This window comes from Juglans regia, chromosome 7, assembly GCF_001411555.2.
Source record: "Juglans regia cultivar Chandler chromosome 7, Walnut 2.0, whole genome shotgun sequence".
In the NCBI taxonomy this organism is placed as follows: Eukaryota; Viridiplantae; Streptophyta; class Magnoliopsida; order Fagales; family Juglandaceae; genus Juglans; species Juglans regia.
This window is the reverse complement of record NC_049907.1, coordinates 25,896,480-25,909,940: the sequence shown is the minus strand read 5'-3', so window position 1 is coordinate 25,909,940 and position 13,461 is coordinate 25,896,480. Positions and strand designations below refer to the sequence as shown.

The window sequence follows — 13,461 nt, the reverse complement described above, 5'->3', positions numbered from 1 at the left end:
AACTGGGAGACCTCTTATAGGAGCAGCGTGCCGTTTATGGATTGAATTGGGTTTCCCCTAAGACCTATTTAGTTTCCCTATTTATTTGTAACAAATACTTTCCCCAGGAATAACCAAAGATGTTTCATAGAAGAGTTTTTTATAAAGAACTAAAAAACAATTGCTTCTCTCTCTAGAGGATAGAATTACATAGACGGCAAACCCGTCCTATGCCTTATTAGCTATAGTTTGCTACTATCAACAATACTTCCACCAGAGGAACACTTTGACATTAACTTACAGGAAATAAGCATCTCTCCTATCTTCTCCAGTGCCATATCGTAGAAGACCCATTCCTTCATGGTTGATGAAAGTAATAAATGAAAATAAACTGAAAACATGCCTGAAATCTGGTACGGAAGACATTTGGTGCATCAGAAAATATGATGTCCCACATCAGCAGCCCGAAAATAGTCAACCAAATGCCACTCTCTGTATGAACACCTTGCCATCCACCTCCTTCCCCAGCATAGTACTGTAAGGCAAGCTGCTCAACTCCACATTGCTCCCCATCTTCTCCATAAAACCTGTTCTTCATGCCAATTTCACAGTTCAAAGGTCTGCCTTGAACATGAACCTAGCATGTTTTCCACCCATATGAATCACGATTTGAAAAGCAGCAACCGTTAGGTTACAGACTATTTTCACATTTAGATGGACACAATGACTTTTGACTTGAAAGTCAAACAAGGGAAAAAACATTCTTAAAAGAATCAACTAAGCACCTCCGTGATCTTCCTCTTTATGGATGCTGAAAAACTAGGAGTTTTCCAGCGCCTTGGTGGTTTTCCTAAGCGAAGGATTCGCTTTTGCAGTGCCATCCTTGAACCAGCACGCACCCAGGGATCTTGTAAGCCATCTTCAGCAACTGCAAGGCTCTCATTAAGATAACCAATGTGCTCCAAATTAATTGACAACCTTAGCGTCCAATATCCTCTTCTTCCATCAAAAGTAAAACAGCTTAGCAACCGTTTCAGTAAATTAATTGCGTCATTATACCTGAGCAGAAGAAAAGTGTTCCTTCAAACTCCTAATTAGAATGACTAAATTCTTTCTTTTTTACTTATAAAAAAAATGATAACGCATTAAGGCACAATCCAAGGACAACGAGATGTGTACACAACAAGATGCTGGAATGCAGAGACCAACATTTTTGCATTACTATTAATACCCTTAAATGCATTAGCAAGTTTAGCAACCATTAATAATCCCATCATACAAGCTTAGCAAGTAGTGGGAGCATAATTTCCAAATATGTGAGATAGAGGAGGGAGAGGGCGGCGAATAATCCAAAATCAATTTTTTTTTAATACAAAAGGGGCTTAATATATCATGACATTTTGAGCATCACGGAAAGAATGACTAGTTCATAGCTAATTTCTAAAAAACTTCTTCTCAAAAGCAGTTGCTTTGGCACAGAATGTTTATTATTTGACAGTGAAGAAGAAAATCAATTTGACTATGTTTTAATACATTGCGGTCTTTGACATTTAGTAGTGTTTCCTCTTGATTTGTGTATGCACTATCCATATATCTTATAGGTTAAAAACCGAAAAACTAAAAACAACATCATAAACACAAGTTAACAACAATAACTCAAAGCCAATACAACTAGATACATACTAATTAAAGAAGTCAGCTGCAGAGGTTAACATTGTTTGTTGCAGTATAAACATACAAAAAGAGGCAATAATTTGTAACCACATTACTACCTGTGCTCCCGCTCAAGAAAGGAAACTCCTAATGAGACCACTTTTGAGTAGACCCATAATGCTGAAAAGTACAAAAGAAATTTAGGTGCTGATTCAGAGGTTGAGGAATTGATTGCTTTCATAGAAGAACTGGATATACGAGAGTCAGCTATCTTTATTAATCTCAATAGTACTTCAGCATTGTTTCCGTCAAGAGCTTGATCCATTAGTTGTGCCACTTCGATGGCCTGTAATCCATGATCATCACATATGGTAAAGACAGTAGAATGTCAAAATTATTTTCTAAACAGAAAAATGGTAGCACCTCTTCATAAGCAAGCAGGTCATCTCGACCTGAGAAGATTTGTTCCGAAATTATGCAGTTGTAAGTCGGATACTTGACAATTCCTAAATCAACTAGTAGAAATGTTGATAGGTCTTGCTCGCCATTCAGGAAGAAAAGCCTCTACAGGAGAAGTGAAATCATAAAGGCCATTTTAGATGAAATCAAAACTTCACGAAACCATTGCCACATATAAGTGACACACTAGAATACATCAAAGCACCTCAGCGCGCCAGATAAGGGATTCAGCTTGTGAAGATATTTGTACACACACACCAGTTTTCTCTAAAACCACACTTGGTAATTTTGGGCTGCACATTAAGGAGAAAAGACAAGTTAATATACACATGCCAAAATGAAAACCTCAACATGTCGTATGGATAATATTCATACCATAACCCATTTTTATGCAAAGAGAGAAGAGCTTCAATAAGATCTTTCTTTCTTGTACCAGAATTACAGTTCTGAAACCTCAAAACAAGCACAAAACTTGAACATTAGACCCATCAGATAACTGAAAATGCATTAAAGCACATTTCAGACCAAAGAGAAGTTACAGTTAAGAGTCCGTTTCTAAGATTTATTTCAGCTGTGTCAGTAGAACACAAGTAGTTTTACTGTTTTATAATAAGATAATGACTTTGAAACCTGAATCAACCCATAGATTATTTTAAATGGAATACTCTCTTGCCCGTTGAGTTTAAAACCAGAAAGAACACAAGTTTTATCATACGATAATGGTTTCAAAATCTGAGTCACCAAGGGAATACTCTGTCTTGCTCAATTAATTTGAAACTGAAAAGCACAATAGCTAAAACCTTGAATTGCTAGGACCTGTGCAATTAAAATGCCATTCAAGGCAGCAAATGGCAGCAACAGCATAGCTCTTAGGGCAGTCCCCAGCCGATATCTCCAACTACTAATTAATGAGACTGACCATTTTCTAGTTTTAGAAATTAAAGAACTGATGATAAGAGTTCATGAACAACTATATATTCATAATGTGTTCGTGTAGAAAAGCATCTACATGCATATAGAGATAGACACACCCATACATCTATATAGTATATGAAATAAAAACAAAATGTTTGACCCGTATCTGTCCACACAGTAGCTCTCTTACTGTGTAGTCATCGAAAGCCAATTCATCAATTTTGGAGCACAAACTATGGATACAGCCAAATTTAGAAGGACCCATCCATAACGCTCCACCTGTTTTACTTGATATATGAAATATACTTGTGAAACAATCATGCAGCTGGTTTATGTACTACAGAACCACAAAGGTATGTTTCATGGTTACTATACCAAATATGTCAAAACCCAGAAGTTTAGAAATGTAACTAACAAAAATTAAACCAAAGAATATGGAGTATGATGGGATTAAATTTAAAAGAAAAAAGTGAAAAACAAGACTCAGACTAATTCAAGCAAGCGTAAGACTTGGAACGTTTTTTATTAATACCTTATTCCATTGGTCAATTGTAATAGATTTTAATGGCGTGAACATTCATGATTTCCTTGTGTCTTTAGACAATCATGCATAGGCGTGTTGCTCTTGTATATGTCCCGTATACTTGGCTATGCCTACTTTTCTTATTAATAAAGTTCTTACTGACAAAAAAAGTCAAAAGGGATAGAATCTGGCTGATGGTAATATGCTGGCTACAGCTGACGCTAACATCCTTTATTAGTACTTGAGACTAGCTATGCATCAGATAAAAACAATCAGAACTACAATTATGTTAATTTGAGAATTTCTTGAGAGATTTTTTATTGGGGTTTGAAAAAGTGGAAGGGCCAATTGAAAATCTGAAGGGAAGAAAATTCTTGTGAGTTTTTTTTTTTTTTCTTTTTATAGTTTTGTGAAGGTTGTTTTCATTTACGGAGACTAAGGTAAGAAGCTTTGATGATAGAAATTATTTGTGTGAAGATGTTTGGATTGAAAGTAACTTTTGGTTCCCTGACATGACAAAAATCCAGAAGACAAATTAAACCTTCAGAGTCAACCAAATCCTCTTGAAATTTCAGTGCATGCCTCCATACAAGCACTTATAGTGTGTTAAGAAGAAAAATGATTATTGGAAATATGCAGAATTTTTTGACGTATAATAATTCTATCCAAAATGATATCTCAAGAATACAATGCATAATGAGACATATACGCACCACACAATACATTCCTACCATATTAATACCATACTAAAAATGCACTAAAAGAGAGGACTGTCAGTCAGAATAGGAATAAATTTCCCAATGGTAATATCAATAAATGCAAACCTTCTTAAGCTTGCATGAAATATCACGTAGCTCACAAACAGTAAGCAAATTCAACATCTCCTTAATTTCATTGTAATCCGATTCATCGGCATCTTCAAACAAACATACATAGCCCGCTGCTGCAGTATGACAAGCAAAGTCAATAAGGACCTCAATTTTGAAATTTGCCGAAACCAAAGGATACAAGAAATAACACTAGTAATACCCGAGAGACCCTTGACTGCTTCTTGAGGATCCAATACTTCTGCATAGGATATATTAGACATCCGGAACCATGGCCCTAAAATTTACACTGCAATTTAGAATTTTGCTTCTGAATGTGTTGATTTTTCATGAAATCAGATAGATTATCATATATGGTTTGACGAAATGAAAGCTTCACTGTGATTTTTTTCCTGACATCAATTATTTAATCTACATATAATCAGATAACCTACATGAGTAATATCATATTAAAGTGAACAGCAGTCAATCAAACTTTAAGCTTTTTAGCTTTTTGCTATAAAAAGGGTTAAGGACAAACTTGCAAGCATCTTGAAATGCACAACACTTATACATGAGAGAAACAACTTTTTTCTTAAGAAACTTCTTTTTATGGTACATGTATGAATACAATTGCAGTGAGAATGCCAAGACAACTAGACATGCACAACCAAAACTAATAAAAGAGGGACAATCATCTGGAAAATAATAAACCTTTTCGTGTATAAAGCCGAATGAAAATCCTCTGACTATCATTTGAGAGTGAAGTAAATGATTCTGTCAACAGAAAACACATCTATGGTAGTCATAGCCTGTTACGAGGGGAAAATACTAAAAAAAGGTGTAAGAAACAAAGACACAAATAATGAGATTTGATACCCATGAAAATCTTTTCATCCTCTGAGAATAGGTGAGGGTTACTTCTTAAAACCTCGCGTATTAATACACAAAAGTTCTGCTGATATTTTGTCATGCTCAGTGGATAATTCTTTGCAGATTCAACTACAAGCTTAGCAACTTTCCACAAGCAATTAAAATCCTCTAAAACTTCAGATTCTTTTTCACCATGGAATACGCTCTTGCGACACGCAATCTGAATGGGAACACAATCAAAAGGATGCTTTGGAATAGAACACACATGTCCCTGAAAGATCCCAGTGTACCATGATGAGAACTAAAATAAGTAGTTTCACTATTCTCCAAAATCTGATATGAACACAATTAACGTTTAAAACAATATCGTACTACTCTTGAGTAGGCACATAACCTGTGGCCTTTAGTTTGATGCGAAAAGGGAACAAATGTACATAGAACGCACCTACAAACACTCGAATAAATCGAATAAATATGCATATAGATTCAGGTAACAAGATTCTTTCCTGTTTAACAAATATATTACCTCAAAGTTTAGGCAGCACTTCTCAATTAAAGGTGACAAACATTGAGCTAATTCACGTGGGATAAAACCTAGGCTTTTACTACATCCAGAATCTGCAGAAACAACCTGAGTCAAAAGGACCAGGCAATGCCTTCCAAATTAATAGTTCAGAAATTAAAACTTAAGGCGAAAGCACAGGAAAAAGAACTGACCTTGATAGCATTGGGATCCTTATCATTATTAGGGTCTCGCAAAAGAGAAATGCTTGCCCCAAGGAGTAACTTCTTCTCATCACTGAACCTACGGCCAACTATATAAGTTTCAAGAGTAACCCCACATATTTCATCCATGGTTACATCCATGTCACCTTTAGGCACCTCATTCTTTGGGGATAATTGTTGGGTGGTGTCAGTACTGTAGTTGATCCAGTACTCATTGACTGGGTTTTCAGATGAGTCATCTATGTGAGTTTGCATGTCAGACTCTAACTTTCGCGACGATTGACACATACTAATTACATTTTCTTCAGCAGCACCAAAGTCAGGCAATCCAGGAACAGCATTATGTACAAGACTTTTATCAGAACCTCTACCAGAAACATTTTTTCCTGATGGTTCCAACTCAGAGGAGCTAATCTTAGGTTGTGACCAGAAGTTTGACTGAAGAAGGGTTTGCTGAGTCAACTTTCGCTTTGTTCCCCGAGACAAACAGGCATCTGAAAGCCATTAATCAAAACCACTAAGCATCCAATAAGGGCATTCAACAATTAAAGATAAATCAACATTAGCTAATTTAAACTCAAAGAAACGGATTCTTTTTATCTTTTCTGTGAAGTAAACATTATCAACAAAATGAACACGAGCGGGGGATCCACCAAAGTGCACTAGAAATATACATGGAAGGAGCTCCTCATACCAAAATGCATGGTCTAGAAAAGGAAATAATATTAGACAAACTAGATCAAGTAATCAGATAAAATTATTAAACTTATCAAAAAAAGCAAAATAGGTTGCCTCAATATTGCCACTTGATTGCTTCATCCCTTAAACTTCCGCTATTCCACACCACCCAAAAGTGATTATAAGAAATATCTATGCAAGTGCAGCTTACTATTATTAGAGTTCATAAATCCCATTAACCCAAGTGTCTCAAACGACGTGGAGCATTAAGGATAGTCTCGATGTTGGTTTCTAGTGAGTGGTGATTTAAAGTTCCACCACATTTTCCATCCAACAGACGAGCATAAAATTGGATGGAGGAGGATATAGTATTCACCCACTTCAACAATGCCACAGATATTGACTACACTTTTTTTTTTTTGATAGGTAATCAATAAATTTTATTCATAGTATTGACTACACTGGAAAAGTGCCAATCCAATGCACTCAAATGTTAAACAAAATAAGCCCTATATCCAACTCTGCATAAGCAACGACCTATTAACTTTTCAAGAGCTGCTATAGGTAACAATATTAAGCGGCGAGGGCTTACGTTCTCCTCAAAGTGAACATAACATCAATCAACCTCCTTAGAAATCTTCTTCTCCGATTTATAAATGGAGAAGTCTTTTTTTTTCCCCCTTGTATACTCCGTATTTGTATTCCCAACCTTACTGTGCAAGCAGGGAAATTAAAAGGCTCAAAAGAGAAATGCATGGCATACCCAGATGAGAGTTGATGTCATTGTGGTCCCCACTGACTTTGTGCCCACAAACAGGGCACGTTACCAATTTTTCGGAAGAACCACTCTCACTCCCGAACTCCGTCGCTTCTTTGGAATCCACCAATTTTTCAGCCTCTGTATCCTCTATCGAGTCATTGTGGGTAGCGAAGGGATCGGAGAGGAGAGATTGACGATTGCGAAGGAAGTGACGCCTTTTGCCCACCAATCGGATCAAGCTCTCTCTTCCGTTGAGCATTCTGGTTCTGGGTCAGAGATTTCGATTGCACCTTGGTTCCCAAATCTCCTAGACGGCTAGACCCATAATTTCCATTGCCCGATGGTTCTAGGGTTTTGAAAAATAAATCAATAAATAAATGGAAGATCTCGTCCCGCCAAAATTCTTAATTAGTGTATTACTTTCATATAAAACTAAAATTCATGATTAAGAAGAAATAATGAGGGGATCTTTGGTAATAAGATGATATGAGAATTTTATAAATAATAGTAAGACGGTTTATAAATAGAGAAATGATAGTTGCAGTTGTGAGTATGTAAGCACCGCATAATGATTTTGGAAAAAAAGGAATAAATACGGGATCTATATGAAAAAACTTAATTTTCTAATAGTAGACCCCACTCTTTTTTAAAACGACTGCATGATGCTTGTATACTCTACGATTGTATGTAGTATTACTCATTATTTTTTATTTTTTATTTAAAATTTAAAAAAATTATAATGAAGTTTGAAAAAATTATCTATATTATAAAAGCGGAGTTCTAAATTGCTTGCATGGCATTCATATCCAAAGTTTTGAATATCGTACTAGAGGCCGTACCGGTTAAAGTACTGGAACGAAATATTTCGGTACTGGTACTGCTTCATGTACCGTTTCGGAATAATATTTCGGTACTGATATCATTGTACCTTTTGTGTACCATTTTGAAATAGTTTATACCTAGATAAATTATATATATACAAGCATTAACTGTATTCTAAAATAACAACAAAATACGTCATAAACTCAATACTTCTCAATACAAGTCTTAAGTTTTAAGTTACAACTAACATAAACACCAACATTATCTTGATAAAATCATTAACGTCACCACCGTCATAAAACATCACTCATCCTCGTCAAAAAGATAATAAGGATCAGGATTTGACATGTTAATCAAAATATTTTCATCAACGTCATTACTGTCATTAACTTCAACATCAACATTATCATCGTCTTCCTCATTTAGTGAGGCTAATAGCTCTTCAATACTTGCCCAATCCAAATCTTCTTCATTAAGAAGCTCAGATTCTTCACCCACTCATTTTTCCATCAAATCAATGTTTTCAAGATTGATTGGATCTAAAGCATCTCTTCCATTTTTTATGTTCCTGTCAAAATAAAATCAAACATAAGTGAAAATGTTATATATTTTTCAACAGTGAAAAACATTAGTATTAAAAAAATTTACCTTTCTCGCAGTTTCAAGTTATAACGAACAAATACTAAATTATTCAAACGTTTATGCATTAATCTATTTCTCTTATTCGAATGAATAAAATCAAATGTGCTCCAATTTCTTTCACATCCAGTTGTACTATAACATTAACTTAATACTCAAACAACAAACCTTTGAAGCGTTGGCACCTCGCAACCAAATTGGGTCCACCATACAACCATATCAATAATGCAATTATAAATTATTAATTAAATGCAAATAAAAATAAAATAAGATAAAATTTAAAGTACAAAATCACACTATTTAACAAATGATATTGATAAATGATAATACTTGGATTAATTTTATTACGCTGACGGATTGCTAAAGAATGTCCAAATTCACATATTGCATTCTTATACAAGTCAAGTTCTGCAATGATCTTATCATGATTATCGGGATCAAGTTCCATCTTCATAACACAGATGTTGAAGTCTCTTACAACATCATTTTTATTTATAAAGTTGGGGCTATAGTAAATTTCAGAGTTAAGAAAACAACCCGCCGCATGTAATAGACTGTAAAGCTGCTTATCTCATCTAGAATCAATTATCCTGGTGAATGGACTGAATACACTAACTTTGTTATTGCATATTGTTTTTATGTTCTCTTTGGCTCTTTTTATTGTATCATACAAATATCTAGGGGGCCGCCTGCGCCTCGGCTTCCCCTTCAGCTAATGGGCGGCCCTCTTGTATCCCCGCATAGAGAGGGCAGCGGGGCATGGGATGACCCCAGCAGGGCGCTCCGCCCCCGCCCCCGCCCCACATTAAAATTTTTTATTTATTTATATATATTAAATAAATATATTGTATATAGATACACACAATTTATAAAAGACTTAAAATTATATTCAAATCATTGGATTGCTTTGGCCTCCTAGGCCAATCTTTATATAGGAGGCCAAGGTAATACAATAGTCATCTTTAAGCAATGTGAGATTTAGTAGTAAGTCTCACATTGCTTAAAGATGACTATTGTATTGCCTTGGCCTCCTATATAAAGATTGGCCTAGGAGGCCAAATCAATCAAAAATCTAACTCTAATGAGTTTAAATTTTTTTTATATTTATAAATTTTAATTTATTATTTAAATATTTTTTTAGACCAAAAAAATTTTTTTTTTAATATAATGGCGGGGGGCGGGGCGGATGGGGGTTTTTCCCCCGCCCCCCGGCACCGGGGCGGGGGACCCCGGCACCGGGGCGGGGGACCTCGCCCCCGCCTCCCGGGGGCGGGGTGCGGGGGAAAAACCCCCATCACCCGCATGGTGCGGGGCGGGGGGCGGGGAGGGGGTGCCCCCGCCCCGCACCATGCGGGTAGCACCCCTACAAATATCTCATTGCAAGCTTTTCATCACCGTCAACAAGTCATAGAACAAGAACCAAAGGCTCACTAACTTTAACAATAAATTGACATTGAGTCCAAAACTCTTTATCTTCTAAAACGATCACAGCTATCTTATTCCCTATGTTGCTCTTAGAATGACTTGATACAATCCATTTATCACAAGTAAACATTTGTATGAGTTCTTTCTTAAATAAGAGCAAACATTGGATACTTAAAAAATTTGTTGCAAATCTTGTAATTACAGGACGACACAAATCATAACATTTGGTAAAGTCTTTTCTCATCAATACCAAAACCTAACCATAGTTATAGATGAAATTTGTTATCTTTTTTGTATTTTTTATAATATCATCAATAAAGAAAAAATATCTTGGATCAGAAAAATTCTCCAACATTAAGTCTATACAATGAACTGCACATGGAGACCAGTTTTATAGCTTACATCATTGTCCGCTATGAACTACACAAAATTCTCAACTCCAATTTCTTGAACAACCTCATCAAAGATATTAAACAATGTTTCAACATCTTTTCTAAGGCTAACTGTATTAACAGACTTTAAGAATATTGTACCTTTCAGACAATAAACTAGAAAGTTGATTAATGATTGTTACTTCTGGTTTGTCAAACCATCTGCCATTAGTGAACAACCGGTCTCATTCCAAACCTTCTTAATTTGTTGCAAATAATCTTGAACTTCATCCACAACCATATTTAACAAATTTCCTCTCAACTCATATAAAGAAGAGCCCTTGAATCCTAGTCCGATGGCTGTCATGGCACTAATAGCTGGTTGATAAAACTTAGATTGAGCCGCATTGAAAGGCATATTAGTATCATACCACCAGCATGCTACAACCATCTTTACTTTTATAATCATATCCTTTGAACACATAGAACTCGTAATTGAAGGTTGGGCCACATGAGTTATTCTTAGAGCAAAAAATCTACTCAATCCCCCTATTGACTTTCCAGGTCCAAATTTTTTCGACTTTCTCTTGCCTTTTGAAAGCTGAGACTGTCCCTCCATACTATTACTATCATCAATATCATCAGATGTTAAATCTACATCGCCTTCAATCTCTGACCTTATTTTTCTTTTCTTCTCTTTGTTTTTTTTCATTTCATCAAACAACTCATTCATTTGTCATTTTACATCTTCAGAGACATTTTTACATGCTTCTACATCTCCTGAAATCCAAGCTAGATGATGTTTTAACCGAATGATCCCGCCACCTTTAATTATTTTATTACAATATAAACATTCAGTATTATTTCTTGCCTCTGGTACTGAACGTGCATGGGCCCATGCTGGATCTTCTGATCTTACAAGAGCAAGTGTTGGAGTTGAAGCCATACCACTGGTTGATTCACAATTAGACATTTTTAACTATTAAAATATAAAAAATTAACACTTATAAGTAAGCAAAAATTTTTTAAAAAAAAAGTAAAAAAAACTAAGAAACTTAAGAGTCAGAATGAGAAAGAACCTACCGATTAAGACTGCTTCAATAGAAAATTAGGAGTACAAGGAAGCAAACTGACGAGGTCACAAGAGCATTCTTCCATACACCAAACTTGAAATAAAGATATTGGGCTTATGAAAACTCGATCAAAACACGTAAATTTAAGGGTCAAGAAAAGTCTAATTCCACCAAAGAAAATAAAAGATAAAAATATTTATCTTACGAAATAATTTTAAGAAAATAAAAAACTTTATCAAGCTCCAAAGTTGAGGGAAAAAATTATCAAGCTCCAAAGCCCCACAAATTACGGATCCCAGCAGGTGTCAAGAACAAACTTGAATAAGAAATGAACGCCTAATCACATCGAAGAAGACCAATACCGCGATTATAATAACGTGGGATCTTTTACCCAAAATTTTCAACTTTAAAATCATATAATATAGCTGTTTCAAACAAAAATCTTCATAAATCAATACAAGAACTAGCAATCGATCACATCAGAAAACCATGAACAACAAGGAAAAAAACTTAAATTTTAACAATAATCATATATGCACAAGAAGCATGAAAGTGACAATTGAACTGAAGATTGGAAAATAGAAAAGTTAAAACCAGTTAAAATATAATAATTGTGGAGGCAAAAGAGCGTACCTTTGTGCGACGAATATAGTTTTAGAGAAGCTGCTTGAAATCGATATGAATTGGAAATCGAAGGGCTTGAGAGAAGAGCTGAGAACTTGAGAGACTAGAGTTAGATGACCCTGAAGGCTGAAATGAGAAATTGATTTGGGCAAAAAAAAAAAAAAAGTCAAAAGACTCCAAACCCTAAGTTATGTGAAAGTCCGAATTCTGAAATAGCTCCTAAGTGTTTACTGAAATTTGAAACTGCCATCCAAAGTTTCAAACAGCAAACAGGCTGTAGAATTTCGTACCGGCCGGTACACCCAGAATTTGGGGCCGGTACGGTATGATATAAAAAACATTGTTCCTACCGCAAAAATTGAAATCACAATACAATATAACGCATTTTAAATGACACCTTCTATTTGCACTTGAATGATACCGAAAAAATAGCCACTTGCCATGTCGGCTATTGATTTAAAAATAACCGACATGCTTTCTGAAATAAATGCACAAACAAATGAATTTTTTTTTTTAAATCAAACTTTTTAAGCCCTATTTGGATATTGAGTTGAGTTGAGATGGTAAAGTAAGTTTTATAGAGCCCACCTAATATGAGTTTTGATATATGAAAAACACTATAGACACAAAGGGATCCCACAAATGAATCTCACAAATTGATGTGACACACTACTACCAGTGTGTTACGTCTCCCCCCTATTTTTTTTTTCTTTTCCTTTCTTCCCCTCCCCTCGTTCCCGCCCCTGCCCTTTCCCAGCATCAACAATGATGGTCGAGGATCACCTCATGGTGGGCAGAAGACGTCGGCTGTCTAAGCGGCATCACTGGCATGGAGTGCCGAGAAGGAGGTTACTAAGAGAGGGAGGCACTGCTCGAGGAGAAGGGAGAGAGAGAAAGGCTCTGGTGTCTGGGAGAGAAGCTTCCATCGACGAGGGGGTGGGTGCAGTGGCACAGTTGGGCTGCAAGTAAATAGCGAAAAAATAATGCTTTCTAAAAAACTACCGTAACACATTCAGGATTAGCAAGCCATTTATTTTTATTTGCAGTTGAGAAAGCACCGCAAAAGGGCAACAAGATCAAGAACACGTTAGAAATCAACAAGCTGTTTATTTTCATTTGCAATTGAGATAGTACT

At 35.7% G+C, this 13,461-nt stretch overlaps 1 protein-coding gene and 1 long non-coding RNA gene across 5 annotated transcripts in view; both read right to left on the bottom strand.

Annotated features, from left to right (window-relative positions):
- The window catches only part of LOC108987322 (fanconi-associated nuclease 1 homolog), a 28,603-nt gene extending 20,853 nt beyond the window's left edge, over positions 1-7,750 (bottom strand). The window contains exons 1-13 of one of the 4 annotated variants that reach the window (XM_018960217.2): positions 7,376-7,748; positions 5,926-6,428; positions 5,735-5,839; positions 5,215-5,479; positions 5,050-5,112; positions 4,559-4,633; positions 4,354-4,472; positions 2,467-2,537; positions 2,297-2,384; positions 2,056-2,196; positions 1,752-1,978; positions 765-1,038; positions 459-616 (exon numbers count right to left, since the gene is read on the bottom strand). In XM_018960217.2, coding sequence (XP_018815762.1) covers positions 459-616; positions 765-1,038; positions 1,752-1,978; positions 2,056-2,196; positions 2,297-2,384; positions 2,467-2,537; positions 4,354-4,472; positions 4,559-4,633; positions 5,050-5,112; positions 5,215-5,479; positions 5,735-5,839; positions 5,926-6,428; positions 7,376-7,631 — 2,345 coding nt within the window. In that variant the 5' untranslated portion in view covers positions 7,632-7,748. Of the gene's footprint in view, positions 1-382; positions 617-764; positions 1,039-1,751; positions 1,979-2,055; positions 2,197-2,296; positions 2,385-2,466; positions 2,538-4,353; positions 4,473-4,558; positions 4,634-5,049; positions 5,113-5,214; positions 5,480-5,734; positions 5,840-5,925; positions 6,429-7,375 lie in introns of those variants that run through there. The other 3 variants (XM_018960214.2, XM_018960218.2, XM_018960216.2) reach the window with 3 other exon arrangements.
- Positions 7,751-8,385: 635 nt separating this feature from the next.
- LOC108987308 lies at positions 8,386-12,688 on the bottom strand. The gene is made up of 2 exons (XR_001995517.2): positions 12,336-12,688; positions 8,386-8,762 (listed from the first exon to the last, which is right to left on the bottom strand). It is a non-coding gene; the product is annotated as an uncharacterized LOC108987308 (long non-coding RNA).
- Between the last annotated feature and the right edge of the window lie 773 nt (positions 12,689-13,461).